Raw genomic sequence first — 13,240 nt, 5'->3', positions numbered from 1 at the left:
CGAGCTTCCGAATGCAGCTTTTAGATGCCGGAAGTTGCTAAAGACGCTGAAATGATGTCCGGATGAATGCGAGAAAGTTCGCTTTTTGAAACCTTCCACACTATTCACCGCGGAAAAAGCCCAATTAAAGCACAATTGCAAAATTTGAAAAACTCAAATAAAGCGCATATTTCGGGCATCCGAATGCAGCTTTTAGATGCCGGAAGTTCCTAAAGACGCTGACATTATGCCCGAATTTATGCAAACATGTTGGTTTTTTGAAACCTTCCGCACTATTCATCGCGGGATAAACCGCAATAATAGCCGATTGAACGAATGCGAAAAACTGGAAAAAACTGTAGAATTTCAGCTTTCTTATGAACTTTTCAAACCATTGAAACTTCTAAAAACACTGGAGTTATATCAAGATTTATGCGGGAAAGTTCGTTTGAACACGGGTTTCGAATGCCGGAAGTCCCTAAAGAGTTTTCAGTCGCCGGAAGTTGCAAAAGATGCTGAAACTTTGGGCGAAAGTATCCGGAAAATTGCCTTGTTTTAATCTTCTGTATTCTTTATTGCGAAACGAGCCCAATTAAGGAGATTTTCTCATGGATTAAAGCGAAAATCTCATGGTTTAAAGGGCAGCCTTTAGATGCCGGAAGTTCCTTCCGGAAAATCTTCGGTTTTTTAAAACCTTTCACAAGCTTCACCTTCAAACCAGCTCTATTAAACCCCGATTTTAAAATTCCAAAAAAAACCTGAAAAACGCGAAGTTTTCAAGCTCACGAACGCAGTTTTCGGATACCGAAAGTTTCCAAAGACGCTGAAACTGTGTCTGAATTCATCTGAAAAAAAAATCGCCCTCTGAAACCTTCCAAACTCTTCACAGCGGGAAAAATGAACTCAGGGCCCCGAATTAGAAACTCGGAAAAACTGAAAAAAGCGAAAGTTTCACGACGTAACAACGACCGGAATTATCCGGAGTAAAACGGTTTTTTGAAACCCGCCCTCTGGTTCACCTCGAAACAAGCCCAAAAAAGGCCAATTTTTACAGTAAAAGAAAACGGAAAAATGCGAAAATTTCTGGCTTTCGACCGACGGCTCCATGTGCCTAAACAATTTGGAAGACACTTAGACTGGCTGGAGAAAAATATTTTCTGAAACCTTCCTTCTTTACAGCGCGGAACGAGACGAAATAAGCGCGGATTTTGCAATTTGAAACTATTCAAAAAAGCCCAGATTTTCGCTACTCACAAAAGCCCAGACTTTTTTCTAGCGAAAAAGTCCGGTTCTGCTTGGGATTCGTCCTCCTCTCAACCACATGACACATTTAATCGCCGCATTGCAAAATCTGTTGAAAAATTTAACGAATTGTGCTCACAACTAATCCGCCACATTCCACCTGAACAATTACAAGTCTCGAGTGGGTTATTAGGAACTAATCCGGCCAATCAATCAATATGTACTCCGTTCCCGGCCTTTATAATTCATCAGCTTCGAGGGTATTTTAAGAACAATCAAATTACAATCGAACGGGAAAAAATTGACGACAAAACTGGTCATGTGGCGGGCAACTGGTGAGCTTCTGGGGCTTTTCGTGCCACCATCCTCTGAAGATTGTCGGCAAAAAATTCTTTCCACCACCAGAAACGCAGCAGTTTCTTCAATCCCATAGGGTGAACACACGAGTTCCAAACAAACCCCTGGTTAGATCGATGCAATATCAATTAGCCTAGAAACGTGAGCCAAAGCCGCTCTACCTTGGCCTTTATTTTATTTTATTTACGCCACCTTTACGCTTTCCAGTCATAATTGTTTAAAGAGAAATGTGCTTGTCTAATCGATTTGCAGCTGCTTAAGTGGAACGCTTCAAGGCGAAAATCTTCGAAGTTTTACCGCCGAACCCCGTGCAATTTGCGTGCTTAACAAAAACCCCTGGAAACCACCCTTGTTCTGAGCATTAGCCTAAATTGCAGTTTAAACCGTTTTCAACTACTCACGTTACATTTGGCTCGGCAAAAATCCACACAATTGCAAGAACATGCGGTCGCTAAAGCTTCCGGCCGCCGAACTGTACATAAAATTGTTCATTTTCGCCGGCTGTTTGTATGAAAGAAATCGAAAACACTGACTAGTTTCGACTGTGAAATGAACGACATTCACCTATAAATGTGTGCGAAATGGTTTTATCTGGCTATCTGAGAGCTTTAGCCGGTTACGATAATGGCGCGCTAAGTGGATTTCCATTTGGAAACCTCATTTGAGTCGTATTGAGAAGCCTGTGCAGTCCAGATGGTCGATTTCTGGAGTTTGACTGGATAACGAACGTTGCATAATTGTTTTGAGATGTTTTTTAAATAGCTAATGAGCTGCAGCTTCCTATTGTTCCAACATTTCTGGCACGATGCCGCCAGAAGACGAAAGGCTGGCAAACAGCTGGATTCCGGCCGTTTTTCATAAAATTGTCAGCGTGTCAAGTGTTTGCTCACGCTGGTGAACATTTCAAGTTGCTACTTGCTTCAGCTGGGAAGATAGAAAATTTCAGAAAACAGAGCGCCATTCGGCAAAGTGAACAACTTTCAAACCGACATTTAAATAGCTGGCAAATCTCAAGGATTCTGGGCGATTTCTGCGAAACTTTAAACTTCTGGCCACTCAAGTGTCTTCTAAAGAAGGGGGCAACTTCAAGTCGTTACTTAGTTTAGCTGGGAAGATACGAATTTTTAAATGTGAGGGCGCAAACCGGAAAATCCCCTAATTTGAGCCCGACATTCAATCGGCAGGAAAATATCAGGATCGTGGGCGACTTTGATGCAACTTTGCGAATCTTTAGTATCAGGTATTTGCAAAAGACGGTGAAATTTTCAAGTCGCTCCTGCGTTTTGTTGAGAAGATACGAATTTTTAAAGGAGAAAGTGCAAATCAGTAAACTACCTATTTTCGAGGCCGACACTTGATAAGCTGGTAAAAATCGGGATTTCGGGCGATTTTTATGAAACTTTCAGACTCTTTTCAGGTACAGGTCTGCTAAGGTTGGTGAAAGTTTCAAGTTGTAAGTTGCTTTGCCTTGAAATATGCGACTTGCTAAAGGAGAAAGCACAATTCAGAAAAGTAACTAATATTGAGACCGACGTTTAATAAGTTGGCAAATTTCAGGATTTTGGGTGATCTTTATGAAGCTTTCACAATTTGTCCAGAGAACTATTTTCTAAAGACTGTGAAAATGTCCAGTTGCTACTTTAATTCGTTTGAAAGACGCGAACGTTTAAAGGAGAGAGCGGATTTAGCAGAATCACTAATTGTAACACCGATATTTAATCAGCTGGCAAACATCAAGGTTTTGGGCGATTTTCATCAAAATTCGCGAATCTTTAGGACCAGGTGTTTTATAACGAGGGTGAAAATTTCAAGTCGCCACTTTGTTCGGTTGCAAAAATACCAATTTTTAAAAGGGAGAGTGCAATTCAGCAGATTTGTTAATTTTGAGACCAACATTTAATAAGCAGGAAAATTTCTGAGTGTTTGGCGACTTTTATGAAACTTTTAGAATCTTTAGAACCAAGTGCCTTTGAAAGCTGCTGAAAAGTTCAAGTCGCTGGTCGGTTTCGTTTGAAACATAAGAACTTTTTTAAGTAGAGAGCACAATTCAACGAAATAATCAATTTTGAAGTCGTCATTTTTAGCTGGCAAATTTGAGGACTTTTGGAGATACTAATTGAACTTTGCGAATCGTTTGAACCAAGTCAAGTATCTTCTAAAGATTCTGAAAATTTCAAGTCGCTGCTGCGCTTGGTCGGCAAGACATGCATTTTTAAAGGCAAAAGCGCAATTTAGCAAAATCACTCACTGTGAGACCAACATTTAAAAAGCCGGCAAATATCAGATTTTCCGGTGATTTTGATGAAACTTTCACGATCTTTAGCGTCAGGTATCGCCTAAACACTGTGAAAAATTCAAATAGCTGCTGTGTTTAGTCGGGAATATACCAATTTTTAAATGCGAGAGCACAATTCAAGAAAATCACTAATTTTAAGACCGACATTTAATAGGCTGGCAAATCTCAGGATTTTGTGAGAATTTTACAGAACTTTCCCAGCTTTTAGAGCAAAGTGCTATATAAAGATAGTGAAAATTTCAGGCCCCCAGTTGGTTTAGTTTGGAAGTTCCGAATTTTAGAAGACAAAGCGCAATTTAGCAAAATCGCTCACTGAGAACAGCCTTTGAAAAATCCGGAAATCTCAGGAGTTCGGCAAAATTTTATGAAACATTTATCGTCGTTAGAACAAGGTCTCTTCTACCAATGGGGAACATTTCATGTCCGTACTTGCTTCAGATGGGAAGATCTGAATTTTTAAAGAAAACGCTTCACCGTCTGGCAATTACCACAAAACTCTTTTAATTTTCTTATTGTCGCTTCTGACGAACGAAAAAGTTAAACTTTCATGGCTTTCCAAAAACAGCAACAAACCATTAAATCGTATATTTATTATTTTTGCTCGGGACTGAATAGAGTTTGGTAGCGATTTGGTTTAACTGCACCGTATTTATTTTGCGAATGCTTCGAAACATCGTTATTACACCAAGACATGTGGGCTATTAGTGGAACACTTGTACGATTTTATAACGCCTAACCATAAGACTAGCTATAATTGTTATGGTTATTAGCCTGTTAGAGGCCATTAACTGGATTTAAAATGAGATTGAAATCGGCCGAGAAAGGTAGACAGTGCAGACAATGACATCGTCCTAAAAGCGATCAGTCTCGGTATATTTAGAAAAAATGGGCAAATACGGCGTGAACAGGACACAGATTTGGCTAGCAGAAAGTTTCGGTTAATTACAAAATACAAAAATAGCAAATGGAAAAACGTATAAAGATGAGAAAACTAAAGTAACTATAAAAATCCGCAAATTAAAAATATTCCGCTATTTTGCCTTTCGGCTAAATCGTTTTAGAATGGACGTTTTTACTCAAATACGCTTGACTCCAAAGGTTCAGAAAGTTGCATCAAAACCGCCCATATTCCTGAGATTTGCCTTCACAAAATTTATGATTCTGCTGAACTGCGCTCACTTCTCGAAAAATTCGCCCATTTCAACCTAAAACAAGCAGCAACTTGAAATTTTCCATATTATTAGAAGACATTTGCCTATACAAGTTTTGAAAACTTCATAAAAATCGCCCTGAAACTGAATTTATACCGGCTTAGTAAATGTGAGCTTGGAAATATGTAAAATTCGGTGTTTAATGAGTGTTTCTAATCAAATCTGCATCGTCCATTTAAAAATTCGCCTCGTCCAAACGAAAGCAGGTAAAAACGCAAAATTTTGAAAACTTTTAGAGCGCACTTGACTCTACTAAGACTGAAAGTTTTACGAAAATCACCCAAATTTTCAGATTTTCCCGCTAATTTAACGTAGGTCTCGAAATTAACGGTTTTTGTGAACAGCACTGTTTCGGTTAAAAATTCCTATCTTCTTCGCGAAAGCAAGTAGCAACTTGAAAATTTCACCATCTTTAGACAATAGATGTCTCTCAAACTGCTTCAAGCGTTACAAAAATTACGCATACCTGTCAGATTTGCCAGCTTATTAAACGTCGGTCTCAAAATTAATCATTCTGCTGAATTGCGCCCTCTGATTGAAAAATGCATATCTTCCCGATTGAAACAAGTGGCAACTTGAAATTTCGGCCGTAAGTAGACGACACTTAGCCCTCAATATCCGGTGAGTTTTAGAAAAATCAACAAGAATTTGCCAATTTACTAGCTGATTCAAGGTCGGCGTTAAAATGAACTAATTTTCCGACGTGCGCTCCCTCTTTAAACAAATCGCATTTCCATAACTTAAGCAAGTCGCGACTTGAAAATCTCAGCATCTGTAGCAAATAGATGTTGCTCAACATGCTCAGACTTTCATAAATATCAGGCTTAATACTCAGATTTGCCAGCTCATTAAAGGTGGGTCTCAATCTTGACGATTCTGATGAAGTGTCCTGTCGCCTTTAAAAATTTTCCGCTTCCAAATTACAGTAAGTGGCGACTTCAAACGTTCAACACCTTTTGGAAACACTTCACTCTTAATATGGGGAAAGTTTCATATAATTCACCCTGAACGCTGAGAGTTGCCAGTAAATTGAATGCAGCTCTCGAAGTTCTTGAAATGATTCTGTTGAACTGCGCTCGCTCATCCAGAAACTCGTATCTTCTCAGCTAGAGCACGTAGAAACTTGAAATTTTCAACATCTTTACCAGACAGTCGCTTGACTGTAAGGATGCTGAAAGTTTCCTAGAAATTGCCCGAAATCCTGGAGATTTGCCAGCTGATTAAATTCGGTCTCAAAATTTATCACTCTGCTTAACTGCGCTCACTCATTTAAAAATTGCTAGCTTCCAAACCAAAAGAAGTAGCGACTTGAAAGTTTTCGCATCGATAGGCGACATGTTAATCTACAAATGGGGAAAGTTTCCTAAATATGACGCAAAGTCCTGATTTTTGCCAGCTTGGTAAATATGAGTTAGCGACTGGCTTAAAAGACGCCAATGTAACAGAGAAACGTTTAGTAACGAAACCCTATATTTTCATGGGGTTTCTTGCCCCTGGCTCTCAGGGATGAAGCAGGTAAATTGTTCTCGAAATATGCTTTTGTCAAACCAACCCCTAATCTCTAGCCATGTTCTGCAGTCGTCCAGTCAACGTTCTACCTGTCCTCTGCCCATTCAACTTTTACTTTCCCGACTGGCTCTACAACACCAAACCCAGCTGGTAAAAATAGTAAAATAATTATCATTTTCTAGTAAAATTAATGAGGTTTAAAGTGCGTACTTAGCAGATAGTTTCCAGTTGCCGATACATTTTTAGATTGTTTTTCCACTGTACTTACATGCTAACGCCCAGCTGGATCATGATGGATTTTTGCTGCTGCCAACAACGCTCTAATAATTAACCAGCACATGTATTTTTAGCTGGGAAATTAACAATTAATTTTTTTGCGGAAAATTAAGGATTTTTCAAACTGGGTGCGTCATTGCTTAATGGGTAGTCAGAACGTTCCAAACTTACTCAATCACTCGGGCTTCAGAGGAAAGAGATCTGCACGGTTAATTTTTCGGATTCAGCTGCCTACTGGTGTTGCGAATCTATTTAGACGAAAATCGCGGTTTACCGCAAGTTCGATAACTACTAAATAACGTTTATCTTTGCCTGGATTAGTGCAGTCAACTGTCGCAAGTAAATCGGTTTGTAATCCTTTCAATCCATCGGTGTTACCGGAAATCCTGTTTAATCATCTTCAGGGTATTGGCGTTTGGTTGAAAGTGAAACGTCGGCTAATCCATCAGATAGCGATCAACAATCAAAAGCTCTACTTACATTGAATGTCCAGTATGGTCACTTCGGCCTCGATCTAAGTCAACACAAACCGACCTGAAACGGCAAACCAAACTGAAACTTTTACTGTCTGCAGAAAAGTGGTAGTTCCCACGATCAAATGCAGCCGAGTATTTATAGAAAATTCGTTTTTCTAAAAGATTTAGCGCACTTTGCGTGCATATTCGGGACGCAAGATGCGACCGGACAATCTGGACCTGAACTTCCAACTCAACTCTGGTCCAAACTGGTCTGTTTTACCGTGTCAGCATGGGTTTTTGTGTACGGAAAAAGAATGAAAAGATGCACGCTATGGTGGACATGCTGGTAGAGTCGGTTCAGGTTTGGGTGCAGGCGTTTCCAAGTGTGTGTACTGAACAGTCCTCAGCATTTGAGCTGCAGTTTTTTTCTTCTTGAGGCTTCTAACAATTCCCAGGATTTTTCTTCCTTTCTTCCAGAAGTCCTTCGTTGCTTAAATTTTTTTGTGTGCTTTCTTCAGATGTCTAGTAACGGCAGTAAAAATTTCAGGTTGCTACTTGCTTTGGTTGAGACAAAGCGAATTTTTAAACGGGAGAGCGTAGTTGGCACGAAATGTCCAGTTTGAGTCACATGTTTTGAAAGCCGGAAAATTGGCCAATTTCCGGGCGATTTATATACAACTTTCGGAATCATTAAAGTCGAGTGTCTTCTAAAGGTGATGAAAATTTCAAGTTGCTACCAGTCTTGGTTTGGAAGCTGTAAAGTTTTAAATAACAAAGCGTTTTGAGTGAAATCTTCCATTATGCGACCATGCTAATTTTGAGCCCCACATTTGCTGAGCGGTCAAAAATCAGGATTTTTGCCAAATTTTATGAAACTGGCAGAATCGTTAGAGACAAGTTGTCTTCTAAAATGGTTAATATTTCTGGGTGCTACCTGCTAGTGTTTGGCAAATGTGAATTTTTAAATGGACGAGTGCAGTTGGTCAAAAGCATATAAAGCAAATAATTCCTAAAATGGCAAATTGCAGTATACTATGCGTGATTTTTTTGAATCTCCATTAATATTTAGCACTAAATGTCATCTAAAAACGTGGAAAATTTCAAATGGCTACTGGCTTTTGTGTAGAAGATATGAATTGTTAAAAAAAGAGTCCATATGAAGTCGATATCTACTAAAATTGTGACCCACATTTACCGAGTGGGAAAAAATCAGGAGTTTGAGGACAGTTCATTAAACTTTCAGAATCTTTAAGAGTCGAGTTTCTTCTAAAGGTGACAATAATTTCAAGTCACTACTTGTTTCAGTTTCAAATGAGTGAATTTTTCAAAAAGATGGCTTGGTAGGATAAAACTTCAATTTTGAGACCAATATTTCCTAAGCTGCCAAATAGCAGAAATCGAAGGGATTTTTGTAAAACTTTGAGCATTTTTAGAGCCACGCACACTCTAAAGACAGTAGCAATTTCAGGTTGCTACCTGCTCCAGTTTGACAGTGATGAATTTTTATAAAAGAGGGCGCAGTTCAACAGGAAAATTAAATTAATTTTGGACCGACATTTAGCAACCTGGCAAATCTCAGAATTCCGGGAAATTTATATAAAATTTTCAGCATATTTAACGTCAGCCCTCTGCTATAGATAAAGAGAATTTCAAGTTCTTGCTTACCTCAGAAAACTTGAAATTTTAAATGAAAACGCGCAGTTGGTTGAAAACATCCATTTTGTGACCTAAATTTACTTTGGTCTGGCAAAAAGCAGGATTTTGGCCGATTTTAATAAAACTTCACTGATATTGGGACTAAAGGGTTTTATAAACACGTTGAAAATGTAAAGTCGCTATTTGCTTTACATTGAAACTTATGAATTTTTACAGGCAAGACCGCAGTTTTGTAAAAACATCCTCTTTAAGACAAGTATTTCCTAAGGAGTGAGGAGTCTTCTGACGATCGGAAAATTTTCAAATTGCTAAAATGTGAAACACTCGAAAAAACAATTTTTTTTGGAAATGTTCATCTGTTTAGTTTTTTTTACTGGCAGTTTTAGGCGCATGAACCCGAATGCTATTTAGGGAGATGTTGAAATAACATTGAAAAACACCCTTTTAAGGACTTTTACTTCGTGAAATTCTTGGCTCAACGTCTTCTGCATGCTCGCACATGACTATGAACACACTATAGCTCCCACTTAGGGGAATTCATGCCTTTATGGTCGCCCAGCTGGCTCTTCTGGGGTTTTAGCCATAAATTGCATGTGAAGTGCTTCGAATGGTAAACGTATGTCACATTCTAGATGAAATGCATTTTTTGCAGCACTTTCTTGAACGTCTTGTGCTAATTATGCTTGCCATTCGTTAATCTATGTTTATGAAGAATTTCCATCCTGTTCTGCTTCTTCGTTCGTAAATTTGTCAAGATTAAGCGTTTGTGGTGACGCCATTCGGTGGTTATCTGTGAGGCTGATTCTTCAGCTGAACGTTCTTGATACTAGATGGAGGAAGGAGTTGGATTTGGATGATTTTTTCACTTGAGCTTAGTTTTTTTATTGCCGATGTTTTGTAATGTTTATTTAGGCATTCGCAGGGTTAATGCCCCAGGTTGTCACCATCTTTAGAGTCTGAAGGTGTCTTCTAACGATGGTGAAAATTTCAAATGTGTGCGGGATTTAGTTAGGAAGATGCGAATTTTTGAAGCCGAGAACGCATTTGAGTAAAAGCAAGCATTTTTATTGCGATATTTCCCAATTTTAATATTGTCAAAAACAGCTATTTTTTGAAACTTTCAGCATCTTTAGAGTGTACTGGCTTTTAACGATGATAAAATTTTCAAACTTCTACTTGCTTTAGTTTGTAGAACGGGACTTTTTGAAAGAAAGAGCGCGGTTGGTGCAAAACGTCCACTCTGATGTAAATATTTGTTGCGCTGAAATATTTCCGGAATTCGGTTAAATTTTATGAAACTTTCCGCATATATAAAGTCAGGGATGCTCTATAGACGGTGAAAATTTCAAGTTGCTACTTGCGTTAGTCTGGGGGATGCGAATTTTTAAAGGACAGCCCAGTTCAAGAGTACTATTGTTTTTGAGACAGAGATAAAAAGCTGATAAATTCCAGCTTTCTGAGAGTTTCCTATGAAAATTTCAGAATTGCTCCAGGCAGGTGCCCTTTATGAGTCGTTAAAGTTGCAAGCTACTACTTGCTTTGGTTTGGGAGAGAAAAATGTTTAATGGAGAGAGTGCAGTTTCGCAAAATCCTAGTTTCATACCGACCTTTAATAAGCTAGTAAACTTCAGGATTCTCAGTGATTTTTATGAAACTTTGACAGTGGGCAAAAACCAGTGCATTCTAAAAATGGGTAAAGTTTCAATTACGAACTTGCATTCGTTTGGAACATTCGAAATTTAGTCGAGCAGAGCGCAGTTCCGCAGAATCAAAAGTTTTGAGACCGACGTTCAATAAACTGGTAAATGTCAGGATTCCCGACGATTTTTATGCAAATTTCCACGGCTGAAGAGTCAAGCGTCTTCTCAGTATGGTAAAAATTTCAGGTCACCACTTGCTTTGGTTTAAAAGATGCGAATTTTTAAAGGAGAGAGCAGAATTCCGCAAAATCGTGAATTTTTAGCCCGGCATTTAATAAGCTAGTAAATCTCAGAATTCTAAGGGATTTTATGAAAACTTCAGTATATTAAGCAGCAAGTGTCTTCTTAAAATGGTTGAAATTTCAAGTCACTACTTGAAGATCACACACAAAAAATCACGGGTTTAGAAGATTCGAGTTTTTAGAGGATAGCGCGCCAGCCCAGTTCCGCAAAATCGTTAATGTTTGGACCGGCATTTAACAAGCTGATTAATCTAAGGACTCTGAGTGATTTTAATAAAAATTGCACGCAAAGTGTCTTCTAAAAAGTGCTAAAACTTCAAGTAGCTTCTTGCGTTAATTTGGAAGGTTCGATTTTTTAAAGGAGAGACTGCAGTTGGATGAAAACATCCACAGTGAAGATATAACTTTTAACTTATAACTTTTAACACACCTTGTAAATAGGCGTACACACAAATGCCAGTTTTGTCTTATTGCCGACGTTTCGCCGTATTCAATCATCAGGGTTAGTCAGAAAATTAAATAAATGCCAAAAAAATTAGATTTTTCACGTTGTTTCCTGGCTCTTCTTAGTATATTCAAATACCTTGTTGGGTTCAAAATCAATGCATCTGAGCACTGCTTAGATCTTGTGGTGCAAGGAAGAAAAACACCCGAAAACTAAATGTTAATGTTTAATATTCTTCCTTAACTATACAACAGTAAATATACAACATTTTTGAACAATTCCGTATGGAAGTCTCGTCGAGTACAACACCGAAACCCCGAGACTTTACACGAAAAATTTGCTTTTTATAAATAATAATAAATTTGACAAAATAAAACAAATACATCAGTTATAATTTTTCGACTTATATGTACACATTTACAAGGGCTCTGTGCCCTAAATGCATAGTCTGTTCCAAGCTATTTGGCAGTGACGTCATTACTTGTTTCAGTCATGGCGTCACTGCCAAAAAGCTTGGGCATATTATATGTGTTTCCTTCACTCTGACTATTATCTACACTGGACATTTAGACTTCGCTCTGCATACAGTGCATGGCTGAGTCTTGGGACAGATCGTCCAGGGCGGAATCTGCAACAACCAGAAAAATTAGCATTAACATTCCATTATTTAGCGGTAAACAACCGTGTTTCCAACGGATGAATTGATGATTGGGAAACACCGGTGATAAATCGTTGGTCAGGTAGTGGAGAGAGGGCATTTTTCACACCTCATAAACATTTTTAATCGGATTAGTGGCGGCCTGACATATTTCTCCATGATTTATGTGGGCGATTTTGCCATTGCCGGAGCCGCAGGGGTGCGATTGACGACTTTATTGTCTTTCGATCGACTACTTGGAGGCATCCGGAACGGTTTATGAATTTTGGCTGAAAATTCAATCAGCGAACGAGTTTTTCATTAAAAAACCTGAATAAAAGGAAACTAAATCTTCTCGGGTTTCCAGGCAGTTGCACAAAATATTTTATGCTTGTTGGGTTGGAGATCCAGTTTGAAACCGGTAGTCAACCAGATTTTGTACCTACCCAGTAGGATGATTTTTATGCAACTTTCCCAGTTTTTGGAGTCAAGTGCTGTCTAAAGACCGCAAAAGTTTCAAGTGACTGCTTCTTTTGGTTTGGAAGATGCGAATTTTTATAGGCGAGGGCGCGGTTGAGAAGAATCATTACTTTGAGAGCGACATTGAATCAGCTGGCAAATCTGAAATGTCTGGGTGATTTTGGTGAAACTTTCAACAGTTTTAGAGTCGAGTATCTGCTGAAGATGGTGAAAATTTGAAGGGCCTGGTCGGTCTGGTTAGGAAGAACGGAATTTTTAAAGGAGAGCGCGCAGTTGGGAAAATCCTTCCATTTAGACACCGATTATTACGAAGCTGGCCAATGGTCAATTTTCATGGTGATTGTCCTCAAGCGTTGAGAATATTTAGAGTCGATGGTCTTCTAGAAACAGTGAAACTTTAAACTCACTACTTACTAAACCTGGGAAGATGCGAATTTTCGAAAGAAAGAGCAGAGCGCCAATGTTTTGAGTCATCGCTTTTGATACTAATATTTGCGAAACTGCCAAAAATTAAGGCTCCCGGAGATTGTCATGAAACTTTCGCCGTATTTAGAGTTAAGTGTGTTCTAACGATGGGTAAAATTTCATATTGCTGCTTGCATTAGTTTGGAAGATCCGAATTTTTAAAAGATAGAGCGCAGTTGAGCAGTCACTTATTTTAAAATGGGCGTTTAATTAGCTGGCAAATCTCACATGTATTTCCTCTTTTCATAAAACTTTCAGAATTTGCGCTGAAAAATTTCCGGAATTCG

At 38.7% G+C, this 13,240-nt stretch overlaps 2 protein-coding genes across 2 annotated transcripts in view; both read right to left on the bottom strand.

Annotated features, from left to right (window-relative positions):
• The window catches only part of LOC109542298 (band 3 anion transport protein), a gene marked incomplete in the record, with an annotated part of 45,429 nt that extends 37,808 nt beyond the window's left edge, over positions 1-7,621 (bottom strand). The window contains 1 exon segment of the mRNA XM_048669971.1: positions 7,351-7,621.
• Positions 7,622-11,584: 3,963 nt separating this feature from the next.
• Positions 11,585-13,240, bottom strand: part of LOC109542289 (LIM/homeobox protein Awh) — a 34,733-nt gene continuing 33,077 nt past the window's right edge. Inside the window, exon 5 of the mRNA XM_048669886.1 lies at positions 11,585-11,999. Within this exon, the coding sequence (XP_048525843.1) occupies positions 11,938-11,999 (62 nt within the window). The 3' untranslated portion in view covers positions 11,585-11,937. The remainder of the gene's footprint in view (positions 12,000-13,240) is intronic.

This window comes from Dendroctonus ponderosae, unplaced genomic scaffold, assembly GCF_020466585.1.
Source record: "Dendroctonus ponderosae isolate FM_Combo_2020 unplaced genomic scaffold, Dpon_F_20191213v2 Dpon_F_20191213_9, whole genome shotgun sequence".
Taxonomy (NCBI): Eukaryota; Metazoa; Arthropoda; class Insecta; order Coleoptera; family Curculionidae; genus Dendroctonus; species Dendroctonus ponderosae.
Note: the sequence above shows the minus strand (reverse complement) of the source record. Positions and strands in the feature narration are given on the sequence as shown.